At 41.5% G+C, this 18,760-nt stretch overlaps 1 protein-coding gene across 2 annotated transcripts in view; it reads right to left on the reverse strand.

Annotated features, from left to right (window-relative positions):
* Positions 1-485: 485 nt before the first annotated feature.
* The window catches only part of TFCP2L1 (transcription factor CP2 like 1), a 38,192-nt gene continuing 19,917 nt past the window's right edge, over positions 486-18,760 (reverse strand). The window contains exons 1-13 of one of the 2 annotated variants that reach the window (XM_030018682.2): positions 18,261-18,453; positions 17,716-17,821; positions 17,339-17,445; positions 16,591-16,743; positions 15,591-15,701; positions 13,756-13,847; positions 12,289-12,337; positions 12,099-12,192; positions 11,112-11,202; positions 10,333-10,433; positions 9,178-9,320; positions 7,043-7,094; positions 486-6,590 (exon numbers count right to left, since the gene is read on the reverse strand). In XM_030018682.2, the coding sequence (XP_029874542.1) occupies positions 6,553-6,590; positions 7,043-7,094; positions 9,178-9,320; positions 10,333-10,433; positions 11,112-11,202; positions 12,099-12,192; positions 12,289-12,337; positions 13,756-13,847; positions 15,591-15,701; positions 16,591-16,743; positions 17,339-17,445; positions 17,716-17,821; positions 18,261-18,287 (1,164 nt within the window). In that variant the 5' untranslated portion in view covers positions 18,288-18,453 and the 3' untranslated portion in view covers positions 486-6,552. Of the gene's footprint in view, positions 6,591-7,042; positions 7,095-9,177; positions 9,321-10,332; positions 10,434-11,111; positions 11,203-12,098; positions 12,193-12,288; positions 12,338-13,755; positions 13,848-15,590; positions 15,702-16,590; positions 16,744-17,338; positions 17,446-17,715; positions 17,822-18,260; positions 18,454-18,760 lie in introns of those variants that run through there. The other variant, XM_030018681.2, reaches the window with a different exon arrangement.

Below are 18,760 nucleotides of genomic sequence, written 5' to 3' on the forward strand. Positions count from 1 at the left end.
ACCTCACTGCCTCTTCCCCAGCATGTGCCTAGCAGCTGCTAAATGGGACAGAGCAATGCTACTAGGAAAGACTTTTTGCTCATCTCTGATGTCACCGAAGACCAGGCTCTGAAATGCCTGTGTCCTCTGAGCACTCTAAGACCAAAGCCAGCTGTCATCTAACACAGCTTGTGCTCCCACCAAAGCATAGGCCCATTGTCACGGCTTCTGCAAGAATTAGGCATTTCTCCTCATGCTTTGACCTGGATTGAGTACGAACTGGTCGTTGCATTGTGCTGCAGAGAAATTAAGTCAGTCCCAACAAGAAGAAAACGCTGCAGGACATTTGGCTACAGCTGACATTCTCTCACCAGCACTTTGCAAACTCCCCTCCCGCTGATTTTGAGAGGGTGCCCAGCACCTTACAGCTGCGTGCTGAGGAGGAGCCCATGCCAAGGCTCTCCTGCGCCCATTCACGCCAAGCAAAGCAGAGACGAAACCCGTGCTTCTTACAAACAGGTTTATTTGCATTTTGACTGGAGCACAGATTCTAGATACAGATTTCTTCTGCACAACAGTACAAGAGCCAGTGCAAAATATGCTTTTTATTTATTTATTTATTCATGTACAAAAAAAACCAAAAACCAACAAATGAAAAGACAAAGAGTGTGGCAGTATTTACTCACAACTGGTACGCCTCAGCCTCCAATCGACCCACCTCCACTTGCCCTCGCCTATCACACCGACTTCGTAATCGGCATCGCCTGTCTTGAATGGCTGCATTGTCAGTGAAGAGAGGTAACTCCCCTAGCCCTCTGAAAGATAAACACTCACCCCAAGCAAACTGGGACAACAGCAGGCTACCGAAAAAATTTAGACACACCAGCTGATCACCAATGCGTCCCCCCCGCAGGGAGCAGAAGAATTTTGTGGGACTGGCAAAAAAAAAAGGTACAAATCAGAAATAGACAAAGAATTGGGCACCAGCTTAACCCATTTGTTAAAGAAAGGCAAGGACGTTAAGATACACCTCCAGTCTGCCTTCTCATATTCACCCACAGCAGTGATGATCAAGGCCAAATACTCCCCGCTTTGAGTACCCTGTGCTGTCAAACAGATTATAATCTTAAGAAAATATTTCTATTAGTACCATAAAGTTAAACCATTTCATAACTGGAGGAGAAAGAGAAGCTAGTCTGAATACAAGCATTTCTTTGAGAACAGTCAAAAACAAAACCAGAAACAGACAAAAAAAACACCCTGTCCCAGTCATCCACCAGATGATTGTTAGAATTACAGCCAATGCTTAAGCAATACAACATCGAGCTAGGAAAGTCATCGTATGGTTGTTCTGCTTAGGGAGTAACTCTTACTAGTTTACAAAGCGTTGGGCAATCTATTTCTCTTTAACTAATTTTCAGAAGCTGCAATATAGAACTGCAGTGTTAGTGCAAGAATATGCCCTTCTTCACCAAGGTCTGGGATTTACATTGCAGAAATTAATCAAATTTACATCACTCCAAGTGTACCATGTCCAAATCACCTAGAGTCACTATTATGGACTTTTATATTTCTACCCAAGGAATGGCTGGGTTTCGAAGCTTGATCAACCAGAGTCTTTTACATTGAATTGCAATTAAACAAAGCAGAGTACCAGTTAAAGCCAAAGAACACAAGTACTCAGCACATATATGTGTTGATACAGTACAGTATGTATGTGTGTATATATATATATATACGCATAAATATGTATATGTTACATTATAAGGAGAGTGCCATTCAGGACTTCTGAACTGCAAGAATCCTTTTACCACATCCAAGTCTTGAAACTTCAGCCCATTAAATTTCACACCAAGACAATGAGAACTCCAATATTTTCCAGATTGAATTATTATTTCTATTTTAGCCAATTAACCAAGCAGGGCCAGCTGAGTCCTGCCACCTCAGGCAGATGGCACAAATTTCTATCACCAGATTATTTGCCCCTTCCCTGCCCTGCAGTTGTGTATCATGGGCATTTCTATGAGTTCTCAGACCATCACCAGAGTCATACTACCCGATCTGTATCAACTTACTCAGTTGTCAGAGAAAATGCTGCAATTTATGAAATAATTTCAAACAGCCAGTACAGATCTGACAAGAACCCAGGTTTATACTTTGCAGTACTGGCTGGAGTCATACTGGTTTTAATCACGTAGTGGTTCTGTCTTTTCATCCCCAGCAAGCCCACTTCTACTCATAGTGGCTGTCATCATACATACAACCTCAGAGCTGGACCGTTTGGGATACCATACTATTCATTGTAATCCTAAACCCCAGACCTTATAAAGGTCTGCTGTACAAATTTCACATATAGAGCTGAAAAATGTCTCATTTAAATCACTTTGACCAGGAGGTTTCATTTGTTACTTTTAAAAAAAGAAATAGGAGCAACAAAAAGTAAAAAAAAGCAAGAATAAACGTAACAGGCACTTAAGAGCAAAGCAAATGCAAAACCCTTTTGGATATTTAGATGAGGGGGAGCTACTCATCTCCCTTGCCTTTAGCCTATCTAGAATTGAGACATCTAGCCCAGACTAATCATTTGTGCTTTCTCCAGTCTTGAGGAAACAAAAGCTTCCTTCTGGAGGCTGTCACATCCTCAAACAGGGCAAACGAGTCTCTCCAGGGATGGCAGACCCTTTGTAACCACAGGGACAGTCTAAGATTACCTGCCACTTGCACAGGTGAGACAAGTCTCTCTCACTCCTCACATAAGCCACTAACATAAATCCTGAAGGCTTTGCTTGGTTCCTGCATGGACAAACTCGCCAACTTCAACAGGGCAAGGGTTTGCTTTTATGTTTTTGGGAGGCAGAGGGGGAGGTTCATCAGCAGTCCAATCTCACACCAACGTTGCTCGACCACTTGTACTGGCCGCTCAGCCACGATCGTTCATGGCCAGTTTGCCCAGGTACAACAACCGGCTGGTTGCGCAGCATCATGCAATAAGGGCAAAGGGTGCAACACGTTTTCCTAACACCCAGAGACGCATCGCAGTCTACAACTTCCTCAAGGTGGGCAGTGGAGGGGGAGGTGCTGATCTCCTCTCTCTGGTGACCAGCGATAGGACACGAGGGAGTGGAATGAAGCTGCGTCAGGGCAAGTTCAGACTGGACATAAGGAAAAGGTTCTTCACTGAGAGAGCGGTCAGGCACTGGAACAGGCTCCCCAGGGAAGTGGTCACAGCACCAAGTCTGTCAGAGTTCAAGGAGCATCTGGATGACGCTCTTAGTCATATGGTTTAGTTTTAGGTAGTCCTGCGAGGAGCAGAGATTTGGACTCAATGATCCTTATGAGTCCCTTCCAAGTCAAGATATTCTATGATTCTAAGCTGAAGTAACTTGACATTCTCTTAGACACCAAACTAGCTGTGCTGTGTCTTCATGGGTGTGTATGTTACTTAACCACAATCCTCCAAATTTCTGCTGGGACTACAGAGGCTCAACAAGGACTAGAACTACTCTGCCAAGTAAGTGTAGGCCTTACACACACATTAAAGTTATACAGCTTTACAAACAGGCTAACATAGATAAAACAGTAGAGCCCACCCAGTAGGACAATATTCATAATCTATGGGATTGTTTACTCTGGTATACCTTCTTACAGCATGGAAAGAAAACAAGATACATTGTCAAATTCACTCTCATATCAGTATAAAATTATTTTATTTTAAAAAATCTAAACATAACAAGGCCCTAATGGAGAGTTATTTTTGTTCAAAATTAATCAAGCAAGTGCTACTGAAACACTATGAGGACTTTTGCATATAATTCCTTATGGGCAAGATTTCTTTTTTAAATAATCAAGAACAAGTTATATTTTTTTAAATAAGCAAACAGTTCTCAGTCCCTAACTCTGGGTGCAAAGCTACGTCTATCCTTTCTTCACACTGCTATGTTTCAGTATTGCTGTGTCCCCTGAATTACAGGGCTATCACATGTGAGTGGATACGGTACAGGCTACACTCCTGGCAACTCCAAGGTCTTTTTTAAACCCCTCTCATCAGGTCAGATTCACCTCTCTGACTTGCATGCAACAACAGCCATGCCATACATTGGGCCTGTATTACAAAACAGGATGAAAAAGCACAACTAATGTACACCTTCCAAAGCACTTTCTACAAAAGGAACCAAACAACTCCTGGTACGCAGGGGCACGTTGGTCCCACATACTCACAAAAACAGCTGGAATTTATTCCCTGTTTTGGAAGGCAGCTGTAACTGCATGGCCACAATCTGGATGACTCAGTGCCCGGGGCCGGGGGCTCCCCAGCTGCCCCCCTCCACGCGCATGGCAGCACAGGGCAGGCTGCAAAGCCAGGGAGATGACACCGGCACCAAGGCAGGGTCAAGCTTGACATGGCGTCACCTTCCTCTCAAAAAGATGGCACTTCCCATCCTCCGCAAAGGCATTTCTTCCCCCAAAGCTCCCCCTGGCCTCTCTGTCTGACCTCCCCTCTCTGTCAGGAGACCACTTACAACCTCCTCACCTACGCAACCTGGTCCTTAACCAAGAAGCCTCAAACTCCTTCACTCCAGGGGGAGGAATCGCCATGACCCAAAGACTGGGCATCCTTTTTGGAGAAACACTACAATTCATGGAGCATCCAGGACACCCAATTGAGCAAGATCATGCCTAAGTAGGCACAGTTACTCAATTAGCTGAGCTGGCTGAAGGTTTTCCCATTGTAACACGATTTTTCTATTCTAGTATTATTTTTGGTGTAAAAAAATTCAGTGGGGATGGGTGGGTTTTTTTGCACAAAACTTGATGCTTTTAATGAAAAAAAGGTTGCTTTTCCCAATATTTTGCTGCTTATTTCTGTTGGGAAAACTTGAAACACATCGTTTTTGTCAGAAAAATATCAGTCCGTGTCTGTCCGAATTCCTCCAGTGTCAGCTGGGAGCTGTAATTCATGGGCTCCATGTCCCCCTCTTTCCCAGAAGGCTGGGCTCCTGGGCACCCCTCCAGCCTTCATGACGCATTCCCCCTTTGACTAACCCACAGTAAGAGCATCATGGGATCTGTAACCCAGCCAAAGAGCTCAGCCCCAAGGGAGACACGGCACACAAGGCACTTGAATGGTAATTTCTGAGGTCTGCAACAGTAGCTCAAACTGATGCTGCTTTAAGGGCCAAATGGATTTAATTAAATGTTTCCATTTCAAAAGGCTAGAACATTTTATTCAGCATTTTCCAGCTGACAATTTCTCATTTTTTGAAAAATTTCTATTCCAGGAAAATTTTTGGTATTTCAGCTTTCCATCTCAATTCAGGATGAAATTCAATGTTCAAGTATCAGAATTTGATGCTACATGGACACTCGGTTTGGGAAACAGCCTTATTAACTAGCTGCCAAAAGTGAAATGACTCCATCCATGCAAGAGGGGTGTGATCCAGTTTGCCTTTGACATCAGTGGAAGCCACTTTTTCAGCTCAGTGGAGCCTGGATGGCATCCCAAAAGACCAAGGGAGGGTGGAGTTGACCATAGCTTCAGATATTGGAAACAGGAGTCAAGAGTGAAATAGCAAGAACATAAGAACCAGCAACTAAGATGATCTGTTACCTGGACTCAGTCAAAACTCAGTTTTAGTTACTTTAGCAAGTAACAGGAAGAAAAATCATTAAGATTATAAAACCTAATTCCCAGTTACAGTAAAGATGCCAGTTAATCAAACCTTTGTAGAGTAGAATAAATCCATACTATGAATTTGTCATGAGCTCTGTAACTTTCAGTGTTCAAAACATTTCCTCAGAAAACCTTCATATACTCCAATCAGGGAGACTACCCTGAAGCTAAAGATGCAATATGGTACTGAACTGCTTGCCTCAGGTTGTCTGTCCTCCCTTGAACCCACAAAAATGTTCTATTGGATGGGTATTACAGAAGTTCTGTCAGGAGGGACTACAGTCTCTGGACTTTGAGCACATCTACAGGTGGAGACCAGCTAAGAGTGGGCTTCCAGGATTGATACTCTGGGTGAGGACTGGGCATCAAATCCATCCTCTGCATTGCCCAGTCTGTTTTTGGATGTAGCCCCAAGCCTTCCACCTCAAAGAGTAAAAAAGAAGCCCCAGGGAGGCTATGTCCATCAGCAACAGGGGGTGTGTTGAAAGCAAGAGAGCACTCAGAACAGTAAATAAATCAATTCACCCAACCATGAGGGGTCTAGAGAATTGGTTTTTGTTTATCTTTCATTTCCCTTTAGTACAAGGCAGATGTTTCTAAGTAACAAGCAGAAACCTCGACAATTTTTAAGATTGAAGAGGAAGGGAAGGGAGGAAGAAACATGTACAAGCTTTGAGGATGTTCTCAGCTCCAGCTTAAAAAAAAAAACAAAAACCCAAAACAAAACTACACACCACCAAAAATGTATATCTGTAAAAGCAAGTTTTTCCTTAAGCTGTTTGGTAATTCTTAGTTCATAGGAGCATTTTATCCAGAAGGTTCTTCATGTTTCCAGTCTAGGTTGTAGCAATCTCAGTGAGGCACTAAATTTTAGGCTGTTAAAGTCTTTCTGTGCAGCACGGTCATTTTAAAATGATGTGGTAGCCGTCATTGCTTTCAGCTGTAACAAAGAAATGCAAAGCATTTTTTCATTCCTTTTAGAAAACAGCACAGATACAGAACTCCAGATTTTCTCCTTAGGTAGTTTGCAATAATTTGTACTCTTGTTCCACAACCCACTCATGAAAATCAATGTTGAACATGTAGGTTAAAGCATCTACATAAAAAAATACGACATACTAACTGTCATCTTTTATCATTTTACTGGAAAGTTTTCTTCTCATTTATGTCAGTGGTATCAATGGATTTATGAAAGTTTTACAACAGTGTAACTGAGACGAAAGCATAGATCAATCAGTCTACCGTATGTAAGTTGATGCAACACCTTGACTTACACTATATTAGGTTACTTATCTTTTCAGGATAACAGCACTGAGTTTGTGATAACGTTTAGTGCAATTGAAAGGAGGAATTATCTTTAGAGCCACATGTAATAACAGCAGCAATACATACCTTTTAATGTGCTGATAACAAAACAAGATTCATCTTGGAAGTTTTGCACCATCTGAAGGGCAGAAGGAAAAAAGCCAACACAAAATATTTTTAGCAATTAAATTCAAGTTTCTTTCAGTGCCAGTATAGAGTTTAGAGGAGAGGTATCAAACTGTCCTGAGTCCTGTCCTACACAGTCCTAAGTAACCCTGCCCGTAAGATTATTAAAGTACATGACTGATTAATTAAGCTCCTTGCAGCTGCTAATGTGCTTAAGAGAAGCTCATACTAAAGTGCTTGCCTGGAACTGATCTAGCTTGTTCAGCATTTTACCATCCTCTTTGCAGCTCTTGATCCTGCAAGTTCTTATACCGCTCCAGTTAGTCTATTAAAGGCTGTGCTCTTAATTGCCTTCAGTGAAGCTGTAGTTGTTTAGACTGGATGAAGACAGTCCCTCTCCTAAAATCTAACAATGGTAATACACATTCAGCTGAACGATGAGGCTCAGTTGAGCTTACATTAGCATCTGAAATAATATCTAGAGGTGGTCAGCCCTGAAAAATGGACTCCTTGCTGAATAAAGGAATATTGCTACTGAAAAGCCATCTCAGCAGCATCCACCTGGTTATTTTGACCAGACATTAGTATAGATGCTGTGCCTGCAGGAATCATTTACCTGCTTGTATTTTGTTGAGGCACAGGAATCTTAATGAAACTGCTATGAGAGGCAAGGCAGATCATGGGAACCAAGATTAGTATCTAAAGCTATTTGAGTTATTCATGAGATACAACTAGATTTTCAGAACACGTGCAGGTTCTAGTGAGGCCCCTAACTAAAGAGGCAAGTTAAGAGATTCAGCTGACTTCAGATCCAATCTGAAATGCTCATTTAAGCTTCATCCTTAGTCAATGCTTCCTCCCATCTTAGAGTAGCTGTGTGGGACAGAGGAGGTGAATTACTCTCAGGAGGCGTCTCATACAGTTGAAGCAGATGCCGGACACCTAACTTGAGAAGGGAGCTGACCAGAACCTCTCTGATCAGCTCAGAAAATCCAGCTTTAAGCAAAAGCCTTCTCCTAGCTATTGAATATCATTCAAGTAGAGCACTTTCCAGCTGTAAGTCCTCACACCAAATATCCTTTTCAACTTAGACTAATCTCCCTATTCTCTTCTGGGTTTAACATCCACCCCCTGCTCCCGCAAATCAAACTTCACTGGCCAGTCTGTGTGTCTGTGCCTAATGATGCATGAAGTACATTCATAGAGTGCCTCACTCTTGCCACTATAGTACTAGAACAAGAAAAAAATTATTAAAAAAAGCAATAGACATTGTTAATAATTGACTTAAATAAATACTTAAAGCCTTATACCCAAGCTGGTTCAGGCAATTCCCCTACCAAGAGTTGCCTCCAAGCACTTTACATCTATAAAGCATCAAGGTTTCAGATTTAATCAGGCTGAAATAGCAAGGAGACTTTAGGAATAAGCATTTCAGCCTTCGATTTAGGCTCCAGTTGAGACCTATGCTCTGCTTCATTTGTTTTAACAATGTTTCTTAAAAATGAAGCTCCTTAAGTGATTCTGGTGCATGAATGAGTAAGTAATTTAGTGGGGGGAAAAGAGGAAGAAGGGCAACTCACTATTAACCTGCAAGTTAATGGAATGGACTAAATTAAGCCATCATATAATGGGACACAAACAGCTAGCAGAGGTCCATTAATTTACGGTGTGCACTTACACAGCACTGACTCTGACCCAGTGGTTGTAATCACTAGCCAAGATGTAAGATTAATTGCCCTACAGATTTTCAAACTTGCCTTTTTTAGGAAACATTCCTACTTAATTTTAAAGATTCTCACTTTAGGTCCTCACTTCAAAATTTGTTTAATTAGCCAGCATAAAAAGGAAATGACCAATTTTGTTCTGTTTTGTTCTGTTTTCAAAAAAAAGACTCTTTTACAAAGCAAAGATCTTAAAATCACACCAAAATCAATGGTATGCATGAATGATTTGCTTAAGTATTTGCTTTAACTTGTTGGGATTAGTAACCTTGCAAAGCTTCCTTGAAGATTCATTCCATAATTTAAAAGGTCATTCTAACTTCAAGCAGTCAGACAACTGTTACAGCTCTGACAGAGTTTGCACTAACCCCTTACCTCATTGCTCACTAATACATGGATTCCTGTGGGTCCCTGCCGATAGATTCGATTTATCTGCTGTGGAGAAATGCTGTACAAGTTTGCAATCTTCTCGATTAATTCCAGCGTGGTCAATTCTTCCAAGAAGATTGCATGATATACTGCAACAAGTTGAAAGTAATTACAGAATTATAGAGTAATTACAGAATAGCAACTACAGATTACACTAAGATGCCCAATATCAACAACCAAATGGGTTTAAGATCGAGGTTAAAATCTTGGCAGTAGGTAAACAAGCTTAGTACCTCTAAAGCAGTACCCAAATATCCAGCTTGATGATTTGTAGAAAAACGCCCAGTATTTGGATACAGTGGACAAATAAAGCATACGTCACTTTTGCCCAGAGGAAAACACAGGGACTAATGACAACATGTATCATGGGGCAGTAAAAAAATCCTCTCATAAAGACGTTAACATTTTTGGATAATGTACTTTTACTGATTTTGACATTTTAAAGTAGATCCAATTAACAGTAAACCACATGATATTATGTTACACAAAAGTAGTATTTTATTAGATGTTATCCCACTGATCCCATAGGCACAAACTAAAGACTACAATGTATCAAATAACTGTAGATGACAGTATTATTTTTTAAATCCAATCCAAATGGTAGAAACAACCAAGTAGACAAGCTGTGCCTGGTTAATACTATGTGCAAGAACTAAGGACAATTTCTATTCTCATTTGATCGTACATCATTTCATGAGGGATAGTTAAGAGCAGTGAGTCCCCAAAAGCTTCAAACTTTCAAGAATTAGAACCTCACTTTAAGACATACCAACCTTCCATTTCCCAGGATATTTTCAAACAAGCTATAATCTAAAGCAAATTGTGGATAGGAAGGTAGTTTTTAATGCTATGGTCCCTATTAAGAACTGAATAGAGAATTTGCTGCAGCATTCTGCAGATAGCTTGTAAGTTGGGTCTGTTCCCCAGGCAGATGGTACCAATTGGAATGTGTAGCCCTGAAACTAACCAAAGTGCCAGAACTGGGATAAACAGGACCTCTTTAAATAGTCAGGACACCAAGCTGTCCCACACAGGAGCTCAGGCAGAAAGCAGCATTCTCACCAGATAAGTGTTTAACAAAATCCATACATAAAAACTTACCACAAAGACTGCCATCTCCGTTTTCTCGTTTTTGGTGGAGATGGGACCTGTTTTGCTCTGGTTCTTGACAGACATAAATTGTCATCTTGGGCCTTACATTTCTAAAGATTATTGAAAAAACAGTAGTGAGTTATTTAGTAGATCTAAAATTGTTCCAGTCAGCTACCAAACAATGACAGATGGAATCATTCAGGCTGTGCATAAATAACCAACTAAGGGATAGTCTTGATGCTGGTGACTAGATGTCTTAGGAGGTCTATAAGAGCCCCCTGGGAGGTGGTGATACAGTGCAGAGCACCTTAACCTCTTCAGGATCAGATAAGAATAAACAGTTTACAGCATTTGCCAAGCAGCTCATCATACCTGCTTTTACTGATTTGAATCCTGCCCAGCTGTAAAATTTATGATGTTATTGCAATAAAAGTAAGTTTAAGAGTCATTTGAGGCTCCAGGGGTTGGTTGGTTGATTTGTTGTTTGTTACCAGTGATGGAGATGCAAGACAGGGTATTGTAGGCCGTGTCTCACATGAAGTGGATGGAACCTATCAGCTGGTAGCAAATAAACCGCTGGGGATCCACATTATGCTGCTTCATTTCGGCAACATTTCTGAGCTATGCTTGGATTTGAATACGATTGTGATCTCCAGCTTCTGAGATGACCTCTCTGAAGTGTTAAAAGGAAGTCTAAATGCTACAGCTCCAGGATTAACTTCTAGTTAACACTGAAATTACCAAGGGATGCTGCCATAACAAAAAAATAGGAAGGAAGAAGTACAAACCTTCCTTTGATTGCATTAAAGAGCCGAATTCCATCAGCAGGGCCACAGATTTGAACAAAATCTTCTTTGGACATCTTCAGTAAGTCAGCACCTACATATTTCAAATTGATTTTTTTTCAGAAGTTAAGCAAATCTTAGCTTCCAAATTGTGTGTATGGGCAGCAGGAAAGGGCAGGGGGAGAGAATCCACAAAGATAAATCAGACAGATTTGCCTAGAGAAGTTGCAAATTCAGAGGTGTGTATGCTGCAAATCAATCATCGTGAAACAGAGCTAGAAGCTGCCAAAAGAGCAGTGCTGCACTGGAAGATACTCTAGCCAACTCAGAGACAAGCTAGATATTTAACATTGGCCGTTAAATGGCCCAATTTTCTCTAACTCCCACGTTCACCAGGTTATTTAATCATGTTGCAAGTCAGAGAGAGGCTCCTCAAGGTTTCAATATCTTTAACAATTCCCCCTTCCACCAACTTACTGCCGTGTACAACTACCTAATGGGAGGGTACAGTGAAGATGGAGCTGCAGATGGAGCCAGACTCTTCTCAAAGGTGCACAGGGACAGGATGAGGGGCAGCAGACAGAAGATGCAAGATGGGAAGCACTGATTAGGTATAAGGAAAAACCTTTTCTACTGTGAGAGTAGTGAAGTATTTGAAGAGGTTGCTTAGAGACACTGTGGAATTTCCAACCTTGGGGATACTCAAATGCAACTGCACAAGGCCCTGGACTTGCTTCAAGCAGGGGGTTGCACCTAATGAACTCAAGAAGTCCCTTCCATCTTAACTTACTCTCTTCCATCTTTACTTATTCTATATTTCTACAAACTGTGTTGGCAAATGCTGACTAATCTAAGAACAAAAGAACAACAACACTGGATCAGACCAGTGATCCCATCAACAGTGGCCAGCAGCAGATGCTATTGGTATGAAGCATGAGCTGCAATCACAAAAGAGAATAAAGACAAAATAATTAGACTGTTTAAACTCACCCGAAAAACTTGAGAAGAGTCTACAGAATGGAGAGAACCTATTACGATGAAGCCACTGCTGGGCATCTTGAATAGAAGCAGAAGGAAGGAGATGCTACATTGCAAAAAGAATAAGAAGGTCTTGAAATGAACTGTTCACCAGTGTCCTAAAAAAGAAAAGCACCACATTAACATGATCTCAAGTACTTACATCATTGCTGGGAGGCAGGAGCTCCACTTGGTGGGTTGGAGAACTGTTGCTAAAAAAAATTATGTAAAGTTGGAAGAGAAAAAAAAACATTATTTTAAATTTTACAATGCAGTGTCCCTCCTCTTCCCCCTCCTCCATTTGACTCAACTGTCACAAGTTATATACCAACTTGGCTCTTCTATCATTTTAGAAAAGGTGTCCAAAATCTAGACCAAGAAAAGAAAAAAAAGAAAAAAAGAAATCTCTATTTGAGCCTTTTGTTGGTCAGTTGAGGTCCTACTCAACACTGAGAGAAAAACTCAGTCTACTGATCTCATTCAAGCTTTTCCATATGGGTGACTCACTAATGTGACACCATCTAAGCAAGGAAGTTGTGACCAACAGAGTGGCTGAACTCAAAATTTCTACAAGCCAGAAATCCCCTAACTAAATCCACTGTCTAATAACGATTCTTCACAAAAAAATCAATAAAGGACCTTATAATTCAACCCTGGTGTTATCTTAAACATAGTAAATTTCAGTTTAACTCTTACTCAAAACTACATTTCTACTAAACCCTCCTAAAACAGACAGGACTTTAACACGTCAAGGATTTTCCCAAAGAGTTAATAATCTACCACTGGAAGAAAATGCTCAACAGATCTCTCTACTAACACCAATTTTTGTCATTTCAGTGTTTGTCCTTATTCATAGGTTGAGGTCGCTCCTTGAAAATTTGTGATACAACATTGATTAATTAATAAGCTGTGTGGGAAGGTGACAAGGCTGCAGAGTCCTAGAGAAGGAAAAGAAAGGCCTACGTCAAATTCCTAGGGGAAAGTATGTTGCAGGGAGGACTCAGAAGTACTGAGGGACCCTGCTGTATATTTCTGTCATCAGCTGTCATCTTGGGTGTTTCAGGACCACTAAAAATGTTTCTTTATGACAGCTATATTGATGGATTAAACATGCCTCCTGTTAGCCCTTTGTTCTGGAACGGCTTCTCAAAACCCAGGCTGTTTTGCCCCAGACAGGATTTCTTCCCATTCAACTGGGAATTCAGCACCCCAAACCACCTCAGGACAGAAAGGAAGGAAGAAATACCAACTCTGAAGAGGTGCTGAAGGCTGAAAGCCTCTAACGTTCCTGTCAGAAGATACTGGGAATTGCTGGTACAGGGCATGGTGTGTTCTCTGACCCCCACAGAAGAGTAAGAGAGGAAATTCATGGCAGGAATTGCCCTGGCGGTCCTCTGATGTTCACCTCCCAGCCACCACATAAGCAGAGGACATACAAAGAGTACTCTGCGTTACAGGGAATTCCTGGATGGAAGGTCTTAAAAGGCTTTGTGGGAAATATTCTCCCCTTTCTAGGAAGGGTGGTCTTTGACCTCTTCTTCCAGGGTATGAAATGCATGGACACACAAAACACATGCACACAAAGGCTACCGTATCAACAGGAAAGATAAAGCATTTATTTGTTACATACCCATCTCCAAGGTTGAAGCTGTTGGGTGAACTGTTGTAGCTTGGAGATGGAGCATTGTTCATTTGATAAGGCACATCTGGCCAGGGAGAGCACTGTTGGAAGAAAGGCAGCAGGGATACTTTCATAAGGATGGAAATAAAGGATTCGATTCTCCTCTCATACCACATTCATGCTGTTGCCACGCCACTAACTTCAGCTCATCACTCCTGCTGGGAGGAGGAGACAGGCCATGGATTTTCTACGCTGTTCTCCAAGCGGGCTGTCAGGGGGCCAGATTGATTCCAGTTGTGCATTCCACATTTCTCCCATTTCACAAAGCCTGTCCCCAAATAACACTGGGCCAAAGTGTGCACAGCTGTAAGTCAGAGCAACGCCAGTAAGTCAACTCAGACTGAAGGCAGCAACGATACAGAAATACCCCTGGTCTCAATTATAAATCCCTAATTAAATCCAGGCAAGAGTGACAAATACGCTCCAGTGGCATTGCTTCAGGTTTATACCAGTGAAAGAGCAGAATTTGAACCAGCCTGCTAAAACCTCTGGCTATTAGTCAAAGAGCTTGAGTTATAAATGGGTATTACATGGAGAAAATGTAAGATAGACAGACAGACACAAAGCTACTAAAAGCCTTCACAAATGTAGGTCAGACTCCATGTTCCATTACAGTAGTGTAAAACCAGAGTAACCAGCTAGAATTTGTGAGACTGTTCTGAATATAAGCCACCGTAATCTGCAGGAGAAATCTAGCCCTGTGAAACCTCTCGCCACCAAGAGCTCAAGAAAATGCTCTGTAGTATCCTTGCTTGCAACGATAAAAAAAGAGACAAGTGTAGCTTTGGAGTTTTATCATCTTCACAAAGACTAGCAAATATTTTATCATCTCCACAAGCACTAGCAAATATTTAACTCTTTGGCAACCTACATTTCCCCATGCAATATGTCAAAGTGCATCAGAGCTCATAGGGAGAGTATGGGATCTGCCAACTCAGTAGAATTAGATCTGTGTACACAAAAGCCTCGTTAACAACCAACACGTTGAATTAGAAAACATGCTGGTCACTCCTGGCAATGTGAGGAAAATTGAGTGGGAGGGACTGGATCTCACAAACAGGAAGTTTTTTTAAATTAAGAAAAAACCCTCATTTTTAGAAGTCCAGCAAGCCACTTCAGAAAAACAAGAACTAAATCAAAAAACAAGACATTCCCATAGGGAGATGGAACAGCACTTTTAAACCAGTCTTGAGTCCTGTTGCTTAGTAATCCTGCAGCCTGGGGTAAGCTTCTATGTACATTTTAGTAATGGCATGGAGGGGTAGAAACACATACATCTCTACACCAGATGCATCAGAATAGAAGACATTCAAGATATTCCTAGAGTACAAGCCAGAATCTTCTGAGATCTTGTATGTAATAGGAGCTTCATAAGCACATTCACAGAAAACCAGATTAATAATTTAATCAGACAGCCTATTAATCTGTTCAAGTGCCCCATCTCCAACATGAGCTTTTGCCAGGCAATTCTGAAGAAAATACCTCATAGAGCTGGCATCTGTCATGACAAATGTCTGGGAGCATGGCAGAAGATGGAGAAAACGTTTCTTTTAAATCTAGGCCGCTAAAGGTTGGTTTATACCCTGAAACATAAGAAACTTTGGCATCTTTTATAAACTTCAACAGCGAGAGACATTTTATAATTTCACTCTGCTCTCAATTTCAATCAGATCTGGGCATACGTGTCTCCACAAGACAATCTCCAGGGCTCAGTTAGACTGAATTTTCTCTCAAATCTATCTCCCAACATGTTGAAGTAGTATGACGTGTCTAAAACGCTTTACCTCTGTGAGAATAGTTGTCTCATAGGAAGGCTGATACTTCTCCTTCTCTTGGGTGGTCTTCTTCTCCATTTTTTCCCTGTCAGTCTTCTGTTTTCTGTCTGCTCCTTTAGGCTATAAGCACAAGCACAAGCTTTCCCTTATGCGAAGTATTACAAGTTTGGAGACAGAGGCCAACAGATTTTTTTTCTAAACTGTTCACAAAAGTCTCCTTAAGACTTATGGAACTCTACATATGGAACAAGATCAGATCTGCATTTTCTGGACAAAAAAAAATCAGTCAAGCATCTCTGCTGTTTCTATAACATCCCCCATTAATGCCTACTGCAATTCCAAAATAGGCTGACCACAGTCCTGAGAATCGATACCAACTATTTCAGACCATGAGCCCCATGAGTTATGCACCTCAACTAGTATTTGTACCATCTCTCCAGGAAAAGGAAAGACACTGCTCACAGGAGCAAAACTGGAGCAGCAGATCATTTGAGAAAACAGACCAATTAAAAGCTTGTTGTTAAGTGGCTACAGGTCTGCCATACCCAGATCAGGAGCTTCAGAGATGCCTTCTCTCTGAAGCTTTCTCTCCTCCAGGTAGCATGGAGAGGAACTCTGCTGCAACAAGCAAAGGGTATTTAAGATATCCAAGATATACTCTCATTGTACATGGAGGATTGAATCAAAGAAGCCATAATGTCTTGATTGCCTAGGAGTACCAAAACACACCGGATAACCTAAATATCTCAAGTATTTGTATAGTGTTCAAGGCACAATGGACTGGCATAAGTCTTGGTGCAGCAATTGGATCATTTGAATTTAACTAGAAATGCTGTGTAGTTCAGTGTTTATGTCACTTTGTGTGCAAGAGTCCTGTTTAAGAACTTAAGCATACCCAGTTAAAAGTCTGTTCTACTCCGCTATTTGCATCACTCCTGCACAATTTAAAAACTGTGCATGTTCTTGTGTCTTAATCTATGTTGATGACAAAGCCAAAACTACCTCATACCTTGAACACTTTGATCTGGCAGCTTGCAGAATGCAAGTGTTCTGTGTATTCACCATTTTCATTCTGCTTAAAGGTGTCGATTTGCACCCGGAAGGGCACCCCTTTCTCTCCTCCATGTTTCCGTGGAGTAAATTCTGTGCTGATGCAATGTACCTGGCAAAACAAAAGCTGTGCTCATCTCTGGAGACAGTTGGAAGCTGTGCAAATCTGAATTTCAGATTTTGCCTGAACGTGAGGTTTTGGCTCCTCCCAAGAAACTAAGAGAGATAGAAGAGTTCATATGTTTTCATTTCTGTTCCTCGGGACAAAACAATTAGAAGAACAAGCAGCCCGGAAAGAAACAGGGCATCAGGAAAAGCATCCTTTGACTTAAGTAAATCCCACATACAGATTAAAAACAGATGGTTGGCGTTTGGGATGAGAAACACTCATGAAAGAGGAAAGCAAGCAAAACTAACAGGTTGTGAACGGTTTCCGCCAGACAAAACCCATGCTTAGAAAGCAACATCAATTTTTTTTTTAAAAAGAAGATCCTAGCTGTAGCAGGTAGTACTCCAAAGCTAGCAAGTAGCTAGCAAGTTGGTTTAGCAAGTATCCTACAAGTTAATTATACATGACTGTCACTTGAGTTTGTATATTATCATTAGTATTTTTCTCTCTCCTTCATGTCCTGGCTACCTTAACTCGCCAGGTCTTTGTAAGATATCTCACCATTGTATTTACCACAGGAATATCACTTCTCTCTTACCTGAATGAATGCTGAGGCTCTCTTTGATGGATCCCACAGAAATTCAACAGTGTTCAACTGGGTTGGGCTGGCCCTGGGATCCAAGATACCAACTGACAGTGGAATATCTGTAGAAGAAAACCCCTAAAATTTTAAAAATATTAAATTGAAGAAGAGAAAGCATTTCCATACAATTACAAGACGCATGTGAAAAGCCAAGCCACCAATGATATATCTATTTGGGACCTATAGTGCTAGATCTCTTTCCCACCCAAAGACATACAGGATTCCTAAGAGAGCAGGATATAAAAAACCTAAACACACATGCAGACACTCCATACATCATTCAGCATCTCGCTTCCAAACACTGCACAGGAACCATAATGAAATAGTCTCACCTATATCAAGGATGCGGTCCCCAGGCCGACTCCACCTCCAGCCCTCAAGCTGCTGATGCTCTGTGTACTGCAGGCGTCGGTCATGGAAAACTACACGAATTATGCTCTGTTAAGAAAAGATAGCAAGATGAACAACGTGATCCAGAGGCCCTTCTCTTGAGATGACTTAGGTTTTCCAGCGTAGAAGCAAAAGCTGATCTGTTATGTTTCTCACCCCCATTCATGAGGAGAGTAGAGGGTCCACCTAAGAGACCCATCACCATGTTTATCAAATTCCTAACGGACCCCTGAGTGAGAGAGCAACATGCTTCCCCCTTCACAGGGCACATCCACGCTGCATAACGCAGACCTGAACAGCTTTCTGGGACTCAGTCTGGAAGCACTATAGCAATGTCCACCTAATCTTAGGTGTCATGCCATGTAAGCATCACTATACTGCCTCCACACCCAAAATGGCTCACATGGGGATAATATTCAATGTGTCTGTACCATGCCCCAACCCCAGTATATCCCACTCTGATTAGCAAATGTGAAAGCCAGCTCACCTGTCCCTGCACCGGTGGAGCTGACATGCCCAGACACCTTGTCAGTGGGAATTAAACTTGATTCCAGCCATTAAGAGCCAGCCATTGGATTTGCCCCAGTGTAGTTAAACAAGTGTAGAATAGGAAGGCTTCTGTAACAGGAGAATTTTCATCTCTGGTCTGCAATGGTGCAGCCATATCAATAACTGGAGAAAAAAGGCTGGAATAAGGGCAATCCCCAGGGCAAACAAGTCCAAAGTACTCCTAACTAATACACCCTTTTGTATATTCAGAGTGCTACACTTGCATGAGTTAATGACCCCTTACATCCCAGTTTCTCAAGTCCATGCTCCTGCTGGGGACTACCATATCAAATGAGTGAGCAATTTTTGCCAATGAACCTGAGAAACACCCAAATCAAACCCTAGCTCCAAGAAGCAAGCAAGCCACAGTGGGAACGCCTGTAAAATTGGGATCCCACATGACATTGAAAATTCCAATCACATGCTTCCTGAAATGGG

Source organism: Aquila chrysaetos, chromosome 6 (assembly GCF_900496995.4).
Source record: "Aquila chrysaetos chrysaetos chromosome 6, bAquChr1.4, whole genome shotgun sequence".
In the NCBI taxonomy this organism is placed as follows: domain Eukaryota; kingdom Metazoa; phylum Chordata; class Aves; order Accipitriformes; family Accipitridae; genus Aquila; species Aquila chrysaetos.